Source organism: Scomber scombrus, chromosome 8, assembly GCF_963691925.1.
Source record: "Scomber scombrus chromosome 8, fScoSco1.1, whole genome shotgun sequence".
Lineage (NCBI taxonomy): Eukaryota > Metazoa > Chordata > Actinopteri > Scombriformes > Scombridae > Scomber > Scomber scombrus.
The window spans coordinates 30556475-30572627 of record NC_084977.1 but is presented as its reverse complement, the minus strand read 5'-3'; the positions used below and the strand labels follow the sequence as shown (position 1 = coordinate 30572627).

The following is a 16153-nucleotide window of genomic DNA, read 5'->3' as shown; positions in this document are numbered from 1 at the left end:
AAAGAAAGGGAGAAGGAGGGAGGGAGGAAAGAAAGAAAGGGAGAAGGAGGGAGGGAGGAAAGAAAGAAAGGGAGAAGGAGGGAGGGAGGAAAGAAAGAAAGGGAGAAGGAGGGAGGGAGGAAAGAAAGAAAGGGAGAAGGAGGGAGGGAGGAAAGAAAGAAAGGGAGAAGGAGGGAGGGAGGAAAGAAAGAAAGGGAGAAGGAGGGAGGGAGGAAAGAAAGAAAGGGAGAAGGAGGGAGGGAGGAAAGAAAGAAAGGGAGAAGGAGGGAGGGAGGAAAGAAAGAAAGGGAGAAGGAGGGAGAGAGGAAAGAAAGAAAGGGAGAAAGGAAAGGAAGGAATGAAGGAAAGAAGCAGGGAGGGAGGAAGGAAGGAACAGTCAAAACAGACGGGGTCAATTTGACCCGGGAGGACGACAGGAAGGTTAAAGAAAGATAAATTAAATGTTTTTTACTCAATATGAAACTAATATAATTCATGTTTTGCTTTTTTTAACACTTACATACTGGTCAGGCTCAAATTTGACCCATTTATTTACATCTGAGATCTTTAAAAACACCATATATACACATTTCTTTTGGCCTGACTTTTCCTAATGTGAGCCACAGTATTTATAAAATAGGAATAAAATGCATCTTTTTTTATAACTTCTGTGCAGCTGAAATGTACAAAAAAATTCAAAACTCAGCATTAAAACATTCATCATTTATAGAATATTCATCATATTCTATAAAATGTTTTCCTGGAGCATAAAATAGTGATTGTGAATGTATTTTTAATCACACAGAAGGATGAATTAAACATTTATAGATGACTGATGGGGTATTTATGAATGTGAATTGATGTATATGTATAGTTGACATGCACAGTATACGAAGGTTAAAACCATCATTAATCATTCTCTAACCGTAACCAAGCTGTAGTTGCAATGCACAGATTCAGTTCAAACTCATCTTCATTCATGGGCCACATATAGCCCTATATGATCTGATGAGGGCCGCATCATTAAACAGATGGAAGGAAGGATGGAAGGAAGGAAGGAAGGAAGGAAGGAAGGAAGGAAGGGAAGGAGGGAGGGAGGGAGGGAAGGAAGGAAGGAAGAGAAGACATGGAGAAAAGATGGAAGGAAGGAAGGAAAGATGGATGGAAGGAAAGTAGGAAGGAAGGAAGGAAGGAAGGAAGGATGGAAAGATGGAAGGAATGAAGGAAGGAAGGAAGGAATGAAGGAAGAGAATACATGGAGAAAAGATGGAAGGAAGGAAGACATGAAGGAAGGAAGGAAGGAAGGAAAAATGGAAGGAAGGAAAGAAAGAAGGAAGGAGGGAAGGAAAGATGGAAGGAAGGAAGGAATGAATGAAAGATGGAAGGAAGGAAGGAGGGAGGGAAGAAAGAGAAGACATGGAGAAAAGAAGAAAGGAAAGAAGACATGATGGAAGGAAGGAGGGAAAGATGGAAAGAAGGGAGGAAGGAAAGATGGAAGGAAGGAAGGAAAGAAGGAAGGAAGGAAGAAAGGAAGGAAGGAAAGAAAGATGGAAGGAAGGAAAGATGGAAGGAAGGAAGGAATGAATGAAAGATGGAAGGAAGGAAGGAGGGAGGGAAGGAAGAGAAGACATGGAGAAAAGAAGAAAGGAAAGAAAACATGATGGAAGGAAGGAAGGAACAATGGAAGGAAGGAGGGAAAGATGGAAAGAAGGGAGGAAGGAAAGATGGAAGGAAGGAAGGAAAGAAGGAAGGAAGGAAGGAAGGAAGAAAGGAAGGAAGGAAAGAAAGGAAGGAAGGAAAGATGGAAGGAAGGACGGTGGGATATATCTAACATATAAATAAAATCAACTGGAAGAGTTAGTAAATCCTGAAATGATCCAAAAATTGTCAGCAAATAAAACCACACATCTCCAAATGAGAGAAATCTATGTCCTGTTCTTTTAATAAAACACGTGTGATTCATGTGAGATTTTTCAAACCATCATTTTATTTATTGTATTTATAATATCCGCTTCACTGAATATCAGAATCTGTAGCAATAAAGATATTAGCAATAGAAACAGCTCACTAGCTTAGCCATGTAAGTGCAGTTTTCCCAACGTTGTCGTATACTCTACATTTATCCCAAACATGACAAAACATTGTCAGAGCAAAAAGCATCACTTCCTGAGGTTTAATTCAAATATCAAATATTCCTCATTCATCAAATAGGAATCCAAACTAATCTCATTAAAATATGTAAAGTAACTGGTCCAGCCAATATATCCTAAACCCTAATTAGCCAGAAAAACATTAAAGGTACAGTGCTGATCTTACTGAGAAAACTACAGTATATTTACAAAAGTGCCTTCTGTCTGCTGTCTTTTGGATTTAAGCTAATTTATTTATGTATGCAGCTCATTCACTCCCAACTGTAAACATGTAAAATATAATTATATAAAAAAATAATTAACAAACAGCAGGAGGAAACTTAAAATTAAGAGTGCAATCTTTGCCATCATATTCTGAAAATCAGTGACTGTCAAACATCTCTTTAGATTATTATTCAAAATTATTGCGCAAGCAGTGTCAGTTTTTACTTTTTTTTCGTACAATATAACAGAAACGCAACTTTTTCATCAGTTATTAAAGCTACATAATACCTTCCCAGCACCAGGGCTGAACATTATATATATTTATATACACACACATGTTTTAAATGTTCTTTTTTTTGTACTTTCATACATTCATAAATGGAAAACAAACTAATCAAGCAAAAAGGAAATTACATGAAAAGTAAAGGCAACCATGTTTTTCTCTCGGTGAGAAGTTGTGCAGTGATTTAGAGGAGGAAGGAGGGGGGGGTTTGATCGTTGAGGTTTCCCCCCCCCTCAGCGGTACAGACACATGCTGGTGCTCTGGTACAGGTACATGTAAGCATCGCAGAAGAGACGCTTAGCCACACCTTTCATGTCCCGGGGCACCTGATTGGCCAGCTCCGCGGGGGGCATTTCCAGGTACATGCCGACCTCGGGGCAGGCGTGCACCTCTGGGATGTTGAAGCCGTCTCTCTCACCTGAACACAACACATTCATTTAAATGACATTTGCACCATTTTTTTTACCAAAAGTAAGACTGAATGCTCCTGAAAATGTCAAATGGTGTAACCACAAAAGAATGATAAATATTACATATTTTATCCACCTACAGTGTATTTAAGTGGACTTATACTAATAATTACTTCATTTAAAACAATGTAAATGGTTCCTGATCTCCATGGTTACCAGATGAAATGTAATATTTAGAACAATTGTATTCCATTACCTTTATTTAATATAAAGTTATAATGTAAGATCATGCCAAACTAGTTAATATGGTGTTTTATTGACAATTTACTGTTTTTAAGCAAGTTGAATTATTTGGTACAAAGTTTTTATGGTTACACCACTTAGACATTTTTGCCATAATCCTCTAATATATTCTCTCTAAATGGATTAAAAGCAGAAATTTGATGCTAAGTCGACAAAAAAGAATGTGTGAAAGTTATTCATACGTTTATTTTCACATTTTAACTCCTTTAAATTTGACTAAACCACATGGACACTAAATTACAAACACTCACCTTGTCTGTCCGCCATGCTGTCAAAGAAGATCCAGTCTTGGTTGTTTGGTCCGTATTTGATGAAAGACACGTAGTGACTCGTCTCGATGCAGAGCACAGCGAACAGCTCCAGTTTGTCTCTGGTCAGAGTGTGAGGGACGCCGTGTCCCAGGTAACCTTTAGGTATGTCCAGATTAACCAACTCATGGGAGCGCCGATGAGGATGAGAGTGCACCTGCAAAAAAAATAAATACATACAGAAATATTTTTTTATGCATTTCTCTACATTATTATTATTATTATTTTCATTATTGTTGAATCTTTCAATTATTTTTCAGATGAATTACATTGATATTGTAACTTATTTGGTAAGGGTTAGGGTTATTATTATCATTACATTTTGGCCTGCAGCTTTTTAACCATAAATATCACAAACAAAACTATTTTCCTGGATTTTGTGGGTCCAGATGAATCTATCCGTATAAGCCATGATCCAATGCTACTTCACAAAGTCATCAAACTCGGTCCTTTGTAATTATTTTGATTGAGAGACGATTATCAGCAGAATTTACATTTTATACGTTTAAGCTCTTGTAATCAAATTTGGTCCATGGATTTGGATGCTAGGCCTGAGATTCACTGTACTGCCTTAAGTAGTGAGAGGGCCTGAGGAAAGCCAAGCCCACAGTCAGTCAGTCTTCTCTGCAGATGCAAAGGTCCAGGGTTTCTTTCCAACAATGTGGCGATTTATACATGTGGCCAGTAAATCCATACATACCTTCTACATACTGCACAGGATCCTAATTATATCAAACACAAATAAAATGACAACAACACAAACCTGAGCGGCGCAGGTGTTGCAGAAGATTTTGAATCCTGTCTGGCTGAAAGCAGGATCTTTAAAACATTCGGTGCACTCAACCTGGGCCAAGTTTCCACAGATCATGCACTGCTGAGGACCTGAAACACACAAACACACCACATGTCATATTCGCTGTGTGTCGACGTTTTATCTTTACAATTTATGGGCTTTTTTTACCTTCAGACAGCAGATCCGTTACGTCCAGCTCCAGAGAGGGAATGATTTTATCAAACATTTTGAATTTCTTCCCAAAGCGAGGCATCTGGAGCATGAAGCAGGAGGGCACCTGAGATTATAACACAATGAACTCAGATCACATACTGAACCACAAAATGAATTCAGTCAGAGATGAAAAGATCTGACTAGAAAACTAGTCAACAGAGCCATCTGCAGGAGAATCAGCCTTAGAAAAGGAAATTAAATGTAAAATGCAGAAAACTAATTATGCTCATATTAGCATAAATTAAGTTAACAATAGATCTAAATACAGTTTAGTGCTGGGTGCAGAGTACTGAGTTCATACATAGAAATCAATTTGAATTCTATGAGTAATTGTTTTATGTATCAAATAAAACTACCAACAATTTACAGTTTAAAAAAATGCAACGTTTAGTTTGTTTTAGCTTAATATTAGAATTAAGTATGATTCAATGATTGAAGGACCAAGTCAAATGTGCAAATGAACAATGAAACAGGTTTTGCTTGCTGTCATCATTCCTCCTGTTCAGACAGAAGATAGTATCAGTGTTTCCTCATACATAAACTCTATGTGGGTGTCCCGCCCAGGTAGATTAAGACCGGCCCAGGTAGTTAGCGTCTAATAATCTGCATGTGAGGCATTTAATCTGTAAATTGTCCACCGCGCCCACCACCACTCAGCCTGTAATATGAGGCTTCAGCTATCTGAGTTAGTCAATTAAAGTGGAACGTCTTCCACAATTAGTATTTTTAGTAAAAATGTTTCTGTCTCAGACAGTGTTTTCCTGTTCAGCTGCAGCAGAAAGATTGTACCAAAAATGGGGAATTTGGCAATAAAAACACTCACATAACATGTCTGTGGTTTGATGTCAATAGAATATATATAAATCTCACCTCTGCCAGCTTGAGTCCTGCGCTGTGGAAGGAATGCTCTAGCAGCTGCTGGACCGTAGGCAGAACCAGGCTGTGGTTCTGGTCCAGGAAGATCTGATAGCAGTAACTGTCCTGTACTTTACCACCGGCTGAGCTAAAAGACACAGGATGAGAAAAGCCGAGTGTAAATGTGATTTATTTATATCAAATCAGTGTAGTGGTAGATGATATTTAGCAGTGTTGTTGTGTGTGAGCTTACAGTTTGAGTAGAGGATCCAGTGCGAGGATGTGGTGCATGATGACATTGAGAAACTCCTCTGGATCTAAAAGATAAAAGTCAAATCAACAGTCACATAAAACCAAACAGAAATCATCGTCTGTTAAAAGCTTCAAACAGAGCGGCAGATGAAGCTGACCCTTCTCGTCTGTGGTGAAGGAGCGACTGTAGCCTTGACTCTGCAGCTGCTGCCGGAGCTTCATGATGTGCTGCCCTTCCACAAAGCCCTTACTGTAAAAAAAAACACACACAACATAACACATTTTATTATTTTTCCTTACAATGAAATGATAAAAATGTTTTGCAAATCACATAAAAAGGACAGACACCTGCGGAGGGGGTTGACAATGTCATGGAGCAGCGTTTTCTGGATTGGGGCGTCTCTAGGGTTTGTTGATTTAAACAGCATGGAGTCCAGCACAGAGGAGCAGGAAAAAAGGCTGAAAGCACAAAAACAGACAGACAAATATGAATAAAACATGTTATACACATTATACAAATACACAGATTTAAACGTAATATCTCAGACGCCAATTTATACTAAAAGGGAGTCTAAAGGAAAACTCAATCACTGCCTTTAGGAATGTATGTTAGTAAGAAACATCTGGAGAAAAAAATTACATCATATGATTCACAGCCAATTTTTTTACTACCTAGAAAGTGTATTTTGAATTTATATCTGAATGAACTGAATATAAAACAAAACCATTATATACACATTAATAATATGTGTGGTGCACAAGCAAAGAGGCTGATAGCTAATTGGAAAAGTAGAAATAAACCATCAGTCAGTAGGTAAATAGATTAAAAAGATCATGTTATGTGATGGAAAAAATTACATACACATTGTAAAGTATCCTTACTTTACAATGGGAAATATGATAAGATATAATCCTAATTTTTTAAGATAATATTGTGTTGAGATTTATTGGTTTATTTGCACATTTGTAAAATAAAAGTCCGAGAAAAATAGTAAATTCAAAATAAACCCACTGTGGGCTTATCTTAAAACCTCACCTATAAATAAACAAAATAAACAAGATAACAATGCAGCATGTATCTAGATAAATGTGGATTTTGGGGATTTTAAATCGTAGAAGCATAATGTTATTTGTAAATTGTGTGTTTTACTTTATTTATTCTCTTTAAACTGTATTCAATTACTTGATATTAACTCTTAGTATAATTATTAGCAGTTTAGTTTGAAAAATAATGTAAGTTTTTAATATGAATGATTGAAACTAGCTTGAGACTTGTAATTTATTGCAATGAACAATGCAAGCAAGTTTCAAGTTTCTTTAAATTTGAATTCCACATTGTATAGAAATGAACAGCTGTGTGTGTAAGGTATGAAATCAATCTAAAAACTGATGTTTAAACTACTGTGAAGTGCATCCTGACCTGAACAGCGCAGCGTCCATGTAGCAGGAGTTACAGTGTCCTTGGATTCCCTTCATTCGTCCAATCAGAAGCTGCTTAACCTGCTCTGCAGTGATAGGAGGAACAGGGTCCAGCAACACTCCGTTGTGTCCGGTTTCTCTCTCTGAATTAAAAAAAACAACAACAGATAAAAATCATCATGTACAGCTGGTGCAAAAGTATGAGCTCACTTTCTAATTCTCTTGAATGGGGAAGTGAATTCATTCAAGTGTTATGTGTCATGTTCACCTAGTGATAATTCATGCTGATGCTGTGTCGCCCCCTGCTGGTCAATAACTGGACCAGCAGGCAAATGCAGCATTCTTTAAGTAATCTTTATTTTATGTTTTAGCATTTTTTAATATCTTATTTTATTACATTGTAAAAAAACAACAATAACACAAACACACATTTTTCAAGTGGACAGGAAAAATGTAAAAGTTGGATTGTTTCCATACTCTTAGCTGTCAATAGAACCACTGTGTCCACAAGGGGGTGCTGACTGTCCTCTGTATAAGAACATGAATCTTCAGTAAAATTGTCAGAAGTTAGTTGATTAATTCTTTACAGACCTGCATTTTCATATTTTGGCATCATCTCGCTGTAATTGGCTGCTAAACTCTGAAACCGTGAGTCAGGCCGGCAAGAGATCAGCTTCACAAACAGAGCTCTCCTTTGGGGACACGAGAAGAAACGCTGACCTTTGAAGGTGCCGTCACTAACTCCATATTCTTCCTCCTACAGACGGACATACAAAGAAGAAGAAGAAGAATGTCATTACAGTGATTTAAATGAAAGGAATCAATAATGTTCATTGGTTTATAATAACTATAAACAATGACCCATCACACAACAAATCAAGGAGATTTTGTTTCATGTAAGATGATGCAGTTGTTATATAGATCTCCAGCAGTAGTTCATTGACTGTCACTAGTTTTAGTTACATGTGAATCTGTGCAATAACATGTCTGCATAAATATTACAAGCTCGAGTCCAGCCATGATCTCCTGTCGGTCGGGCAGCGTGCCGATCCAGCGGATGATTCCATATCCATTTCCTGTGGCCAAAGTCACCTCGACCACCGAGTCCACAGTCAGATTTGTGTATATATCGTCAGTGTTTGTTTCCACTTGGGATGTGTCGAAGTCCATGCCCTCTGCCTCTACAGTGAAGAATATATTTGGTTCAGATTCATTACAAACGTGAGAAATAGCTTCTATCTTAAAATCATGTAAATAGCTGTTCAAACCTGCAGGGATCTCCCCCTTAGCGACAGCCTGTAGTGGAACTTCAACTTCGCCTCCTGTCTTCCCGTTCTCATCTGTGTCCTGAAAATGATGATGATAAATGTAATGCAAACATAATAAGTGACCTGTTTTACATCACAGACCTAAAGGATGAGCAGAAGTATGCAAACTGTTTAAAAATAAATAATATATGAGCACATATCACACAAGATACACTGATAAACCTGTAAAAGGCCAATATCAGCCGATAACATCGAGATCTATTTTTTAGTACCAATGAATTTACTTCTAACAGATCCTGACTCACTGTGGAGATGCGGACAACATGTTCTCCGCCCTTTTTCTGCACTTCCACCACCATTCCATGGCGAAAGTGATCCTCGACAAAGTAAGTGACTCTGTCTCCTGGGGAGACATCTTCTGTTTCTGGGTGTGAGGAGGGGGGCGGAGAGGCGGGAACCACAGGCCAGACTCTGTTGAATGGGGCAAAGATGCCACATTTTTTCTTACAGGCGAAGAGGCGTCTATACTGGTGGCACCCGTCTGTATTCCCCTTCCCACAGTCTTCTTCCTGGAGGCAAAGAAACGTAGCAGCAAATCTGAATTAATGTCACAATCTCAGTTCAGGAACTCTAGATAGATGTAAAGGAATAGTTAACCAAGATTACAAACGTTTTTTTTTGGCTTGATAATAAGTTGGACTTGTCCCTAAACACGGATGCCCTCTACAAAAAGGGGCAGAGCTGCCTCTTTTTCTTAAGGAAGCTCAGATCTTTTGACATCTGTAGTAAGATGCTGCAGATGTTTTATCAGTCTGTGGTGGCAAGTGTGTTGTTTTATGACTTTATGAAAGAAAGAAAGAAAGAAAGAAATAAAGAAAGAAAGAAAGAAAGAAAGAAAGAAAGAAAGAAGAATTCACATCATTACAAAAGCACCTACACTCTCTTCTATCACAGTACTCATATACAGGTATATTTGTATGTGAACTTTTAGGATTCAAAAAATGAGAAATAATGATACTAAAAAAAAAAAAATTAAATAAATGAAATAGATAAATATATAGCAGTAGATAAATTAAAGTATATAAATAAAAATAGAGAAATAAACAATAACAGCTTTAATATTAATTAGTTTGTCTGCCCTATATGCACCTTCCCCTATCCATGACTTCTCCTGCGAACAGTGTTTAATAATAATAATGGGATGGTAAGATGGTGAGATGGTAGCAATGAAAACAACATCAACAGCACAAATAATCATAATAAATAAAATAAAATAAAATAAAATAAAAAGATAATTTGTGCATACATGTGTAGCTCTGACTGAGAATGGTATAATTACTGAAACAAAGAAAGAAAACAGAACCAGATGAGTGGAGTCAAAAACTAAGGTTTTTTTTAATCACCCAATATCTTGCCTATAAGTTGCTATATAGTTTATCCAGTTATATATATAGTTTATCCAGTTATATATATAGTTTATCCAGTTATATATATAGTTTATCCAGTTTTTCCAGTAACTTTCAAACTTATCTTGTTCAAGCCTAAGAATGAATGTTAGCTTCTCCATTATAAAAAAAATATCCTGAACCACTTTGATCCAGTCCTTGACTTTAGGAGAATCTTTTGCCAACCATTTCCTTGTGATTGCTTTTTTTTACTCGCTACTTATTTATTGTTTTGTGTGTTGTTGTGTTGCTGTTGTAGTCTCCTCAATGGTTTTTCGAGGTAAAATAAATGTTAATAATAATAATAATACAAAATAAACTCACCTGCAGTTCAATTCCAAAGAACCTCGCTGAAATGGGATCTGGATATTTTGTAGATGCTAGCTTTCCAATGTAGCGGACAATGCCTCTCAGCATCTGTCCTCCTTCCTCCACAGTCACTGCGGCTCCTTCACTGAGGGTCAGAGCTGTTTGGAGAGCATCTCTCTCTTTGAACCACTTCAGCCGCTCATTGTCCTCAGGAAGGGCCATCAGCAGCTGGGCTTCCTCTAGACCCAGTTCCTTCAAGCAACTCATGTCTATCTTATAATCTATTGATGATTGTGAGCCCGTGAAAAAGACCGATAACTTTGTGAGAGGAGCAGGTTTTGTGACCTCTAGTTTGTAACTGAATTGACTGATATAACATATGCGACCAGGATGAATGTGTCGAGGGCTTTCAGGTGTTTCTGTTAGGATGAAGTACAGGTAGTCTGTTTCCATGTTGTTGCTGAGATGTATCAGGGTACTGTAAACAAACACAGAGTTCATACACAGGTGTTAAAGCAATATCAATTTATTTCAGTTGTCATCTTTTTCTTTCTTTCAGTTGTCATCCTTGACTAGTGTTAGCTACAGTTGACGTTTCTGACGTTTGTTAAGATTTCTGTTGACGTTACATTAACGGCTGTATTGATAGTTTTGTAGCTTGCTAACGACAACATATCGATTATAGATTTATTACAGGGTTCAATCAATCAGACTTAATTTGTGTAGCACTTTTCATGCATAGTAATGTAATACAAAGTGCTTTACATAGTTAAAAAAAACAGCGAGGAATTTCATGACCGTGGGAATCCTTTAATAAATCTATAGTCGAAATATTAGCTTGTTAGCAAGCTACAAAACAATCAATACAGCCGTTAATGTTACGTCAACTTACGTCAACAGAAATCCTAACAAACCTCAGAAACGTCAACTGTAGCTTACACTGTTCTAGTGTAATAGTCTCTTACTTTATCAAACAGTGATTTATAATAAAAGTTAACGTTACCTTGACTTTTTAAGCAACTTTAAAGTCCGCTTTCTGTTGTTTTTATCTCTTCGCTCTTCTTGCTTTAATAAGCTCCAACCAGCTGCCTTGATAAGTTTCACTTCCTCTTTCACTTCACGTCGACAGCAGCGGCGTCATCCTGGTGAAACATGACAGGAAGTAGACAAGCTTCACAAAATAAGGTAATTCTTTCTTTATATATAATTACAAAGAGTTGTTTTAATCCTTTTGAAGAAAAAACACAGGAATATACACGAAGTGACGCTGTTGTTTTCAAATCAGTTGACAGCCAGCAGCAACGTAGAGTCAGGTTGATGGGTCAATTAATCCCTCAGTTAGGTCTTACAGACACACAGAGACTATTAGGTCAGTACTTAAAAACCTAAAAAACTTGAAACTGTGTAGTAGAAAAATGTGCTTTTTCTTTTAAACTCTCTTTTTATATCAAGCTCAATGTTTAATAAAGTGACTATTTCCCCATTGGCTACCTTTGCAGCTCCAGTAGCAGCTGTATGTATGTATGCAGTAGTATTATGTCAAAATACCACTGTGACTAGCAATTTCATTGTATTTTAAGTACAGTGACACTAAAGGCATCTTATATTATCTTATCTTATTACAGCTGAAGGTAGCTACCTCTAACCAAGGGTGCAAGAAGTACTCAGATCCTTTACTAAAGTAAAAGTAAAAGTACCAATACAGCAATGTAAAAAATAAAAAAAATGAAAAACTCTATTATAAATCCTGCATCAAAAATCCCACTGAAGTAAAAGTGCATAGCAGTTAAAGTAGGCTACAGTAAAAGTAGTGGTTTTGTCCCTGTGACTGATATATTATTATATGACAGAATAGATAATTAATACTGAAGCATCAATGTGTAAGCAGCATGTTACTGTTGTAGCTGAAGTAAAGAAGAAAACAACTAAATTCTGATACACAAATCTGCTTTCAAATAAATAAATAAATAAATAAATACATAAATACATAAGTACAGCTACCTGGAAAATCTACTTAACTAAAGTAACAAAGTACAAATACTAAGGTTACTTCCCAACTCTGCCTTTTAAGTACAAAAGTAAAAAGTAAAGATCAATATTTAGAATCAGAATAAGGAAAGAAAGCATCGGTTTTCTATCTCTTATTTGAACGCCATGTCTTCTTGGTATAATGAAGTTGAAACAGTTATTTTAAAGCTAACTAGTATAATCCAAACTGTGTAAATTATATTGTTTAACATTACACATGTGAACATACAGGCTAGTCATTTTTTTTAATAATCTGAGGCAGAAAGCAAAACAACATGTAGGTCGACTAAATTAAATGACCAAATACAGTATGGGTATGCACATTTCAGAAAGTTTTGGCAGATAAGGTATATAAAGTATTTCTAAGCCTAAAAAATAGTGTCCCAGATTATAAAATCTACAAATTCTGAAATGATTTGATACAAGGATTATTAACATATGTGCAATTTTTTTTATTTTTAGTACAATATCTAAAAATTGTCGTCTGATTTAACAAGGAAACATCTTGAGGATTTCATAGTGATATTAGGTGTTGATATAATGTATTCGATTTATATGTAAATATTGTACATAAGTCAGAATGGCAAAAAAAGTGTCCCACATTATCCTAATCCACCCTACAAATACATAAGTTACCTCCCACCTCTGCCTTTTAAGGATGTAGAGTAATAATGAAACTAAAGCCCATAAATGACAGTCTGCCTGTAAGACCAAACTGAGGGAAATAGCAGAACGTATTACGTCATCCACGTACGTCTCTCCGTCGCTATGTGATGTCGCAGGTTTTCTGGTTGTAAACATGGAGGAGAGAGAAGCTCTGAAGAGGCAGATTGATCTCCTACAAAGTAAGTACTCCTTTATTAAAGTGTGGACAGGTGTTAATGACAGCTGCCTGGTTAGAAAACAAGTCATTTAATCTCTGTGCTCTTTAAATACAGAGCTGCTGTTTGTTATTAAAGCTTTAATCTGTTAGCTCAAAGCTCGCACATGTTGATGAGAAATGATGCTATTTTTATCTCCTTAGCAGAATATCTAGGTATGAACAGTTAATACACCATGTGCCTTTTTACTTTTGAAGTGTGTAACTCCCTGTTTTACTTCTTTAAACTCAGATTTATTCAGTATGGTCCTTATGTGAGCAGAAAAAAACATAATAAAACATGAATATTTAATATTAAAAACAAATATATTAGTGCCAGAAAGAGAGAGAGAGAGGGACATAAGGCTGGCAGACAGTGTTTATATTCAGCTGACAACTTTAAGTAAGTAATTCAATCATATAAATAAATCTTTATAAAGCAAAAAAAAAAAATGCAGAACAAAAAACAAACATGCATATGTGTCAGTGACAAATAAGGCAAGATGAGCAATTCAATTCTTATAAAATAGTTTTAAAAGCAGCATCAGGTTTGTTAAAATGTAAATGTTGTATTTAAGTTGGTTTTATATCATTTGAAATGACATTTGCACCATTTGTTTAACCAAAAGTAAGACTGAATGCTCCTGAAAATGTCAAATGGTGTAACCACAAAAGAATGATACATAAATATTAAATATTGTATCCACTTACAGTGTATTTAAGTGGCCTTTGACAAATAATGACTTCATTTAAAAACATTATTTGATAAGAAACATTTTTGGAGTATTTCTACATTTAAATTTTAAAGTATTTTATCAACATTGAGCAGAACATATCCTAACAACAACATTTAAGTTTTGACAAATGAAAAAAAAAATTGTTAAAAACATACTGTTGTGTTAAAAAAAAAGTTTATTATATTTATTCCACATTTAGTTCATATTTATTTTCCTTTATTTAATCAGATTTTCATGAAAAAATGCCGGTTACACCAATTGACGCTGGGTTACAACTCGTCATTGACCCAGAGGGATCTCCAGATCTCCTAAAATTACACTTTAAAGGACGGGTTCGCAATTTTTCCAGTCTGTCTGCCTCTTTAAATAAATGAATGTGTGGGGAAACTTTGCATTAATCAAGAAAATAATGATCAGATGAATCAATAATGAAAATAATAATTAGTGCAGCCTTGTCATTATGTATCTGTCATGAACTTATGTGTTGTACTAAATCACTTCCATTTTTTTTAAATTCTCAGATCTGATCAATAAACACAAGAGCGTCCATGGCGACGCCCCGTTTACAGGAGTCGAACAGAGGCATCCAGAAGCCTCGATATCAGCCGGAGGCCGAGGTCACACCACATCTGTCTCCCATCCTCACAGCTTCAGAGGGAAAGGCTATGTCCCTCAGAGCCGTGGAAGCTGGAAGAAGGCGTACTCTCTTAGAAACAAGAACCCTGAATCCTCTGTTGGTGGACATTCGTTAGCTTCTGCCTCCTCCTCCTCCTCCTCTTCCTCTGTGCATCAGTCTAGTTCCCAAGGTTTATCTAACAGCACGGCACTGCCCAGCCAAAGCAGAGGAGAGGACGGTGCTTTAACCAAAACTGCCACTTTACCATCAGGTTTTACTCAACTGAAGAAAGAGGGGAATATAGGAAGCATAGCAACGATTAACAAAGTCGTACAGACTTCTAGAAAAAAAGAGACTCAGCAGGAGGAGGGACAAAAAGGTTCAAGCTCAGCAGGTAAAGGAATTCAACATGAAGAGCAGAAGCTGAGCGATGTAGTACTGCCAGGAAAGAAAGTACTTACTTCAATCAAGACCAACCCCACCACCACCACCACCAGTTTACAGAAGATCACCCAGTTACAGATCAAACCTTCCCTGACAAGCAAAGCCACCACTGAGACCAAGCAGACTATTCCAACCACAGCTTCAGCCAATCTTACAACTATTCCTACAACACCACCGCCTCAATCTGCTCTGTCCAAAGTGTCCAAACAACCTCCCGTTAACCCTCCCAAGTCTCAGACCAGCCACGCTAAAGTCGGCGCACCTTTTTTGCCAAAATCCAAGTTCACCTGGGTAAAGAATCAGAGTAAAGGAGGAGGGGAGCCCAAACTAGGTAGCTCCATTTCCTCACCTGCAAAAGTTGTGACTGTTGCCCAAACGTCAGGCTTGAAAGGTGGAGTCAGCTCTCCTTCAGCTGCAGTCAGTAAGAAAACCCCCGCCAAGAAGTTACCTCGAAAGCTCAGTCCGGTTATTGTTGCTCCTAAAACCTCCAAGTATAAGTGGGTCTCCTCCTCTGCTGGAGCCCAAGCCAGGACATTGAGAAAACCGCTATCTCCAAAAGCTGTGACTCATCCTCAGAGAGCTCTGGAGAAGGGAGAGGCCACAAAGAAGCTCAAACCAGGCTCCACTCCCCCTGCTAAATTAAAAAAGGGAGTGTTGGTCTCCCCTAGCGGCTCCTCGCTCAGCACTCGTTACCGCTGGAAGGCCGGCGGTCAGAAGACCTCTACAGCAGTGACAGGAGGGGCGGCGGTGACCCGACGTAGATCCGCCTTCCACTGGACGTCAGAGAGAAGTAACAAAGGAGTGAAAGGAGGGCTCGTTGTTTCTCCAACTTTACCCCAACGTGCCTCCGTCCCCTCGTCCTCGCCTGGTGGATTCAAGCTCCGCAGCAGGATGAAGATCATACGGAGGTCCACGAGCAGGTGCACGATCTGGATTATTGTTTTATTTTACAAGCAGGTTTATTTAAAGCCCTTGTGCCTCACTAAGGATATTTTTTGGCTTTTCATGTTTTATTTTCTTGATAATTTGGGCTGTGTTCATTCATATGGCATCAAATTCTCCAAGGATATTCTTTGTTTAATTTAATTTCAACCAATCACTTATAATAGGTCTATAATACACTGCATAGACACAATTGTTACACTAAGACTCTGAGGGACAAAAATGTCCCTATTAAAAGCCATATATATAGTGCATTTCATACACAGGGGCAACTCAGTGTGCTTTACATAAAAACTAAATATCAGATGATTTAACAGTAAGATTTCAAAGCATAAA

The 16153-nt window shown here is 37.4% G+C and overlaps 2 protein-coding genes across 2 annotated transcripts in view; one reads left to right on the top strand and one right to left on the bottom strand.

Annotated features, from left to right (window-relative positions):
- Positions 1-1956: 1956 nt before the first annotated feature.
- Positions 1957-11463, bottom strand: cyldl (cylindromatosis (turban tumor syndrome), like). The gene is made up of 15 exons (XM_062423826.1): positions 11195-11463; positions 10207-10669; positions 8743-9006; positions 8438-8516; positions 8172-8350; positions 7761-7926; positions 7171-7312; positions 6099-6209; positions 5909-6000; positions 5752-5815; positions 5514-5646; positions 4599-4707; positions 4401-4519; positions 3581-3794; positions 1957-3034 (listed from the first exon to the last, which is right to left on the bottom strand). Exons 2-15 carry the CDS (start codon positions 10642-10644, stop codon positions 2850-2852), a joined length of 2295 nt encoding a protein of 764 aa, XP_062279810.1. The 5' UTR covers positions 10645-10669; positions 11195-11463; the 3' UTR covers positions 1957-2849.
- A 1555-nt stretch (positions 11464-13018) lies between these two features.
- LOC133985265 (mucin-5AC-like) overlaps positions 13019-16153 on the top strand; it is a 31096-nt gene continuing 27961 nt past the window's right edge. Inside the window, exons 1-2 of the mRNA XM_062424863.1 lie at positions 13019-13064; positions 14337-15795. Of these exons, the coding sequence (XP_062280847.1) occupies positions 13019-13064; positions 14337-15795 (1505 nt within the window). The remainder of the gene's footprint in view (positions 13065-14336; positions 15796-16153) is intronic.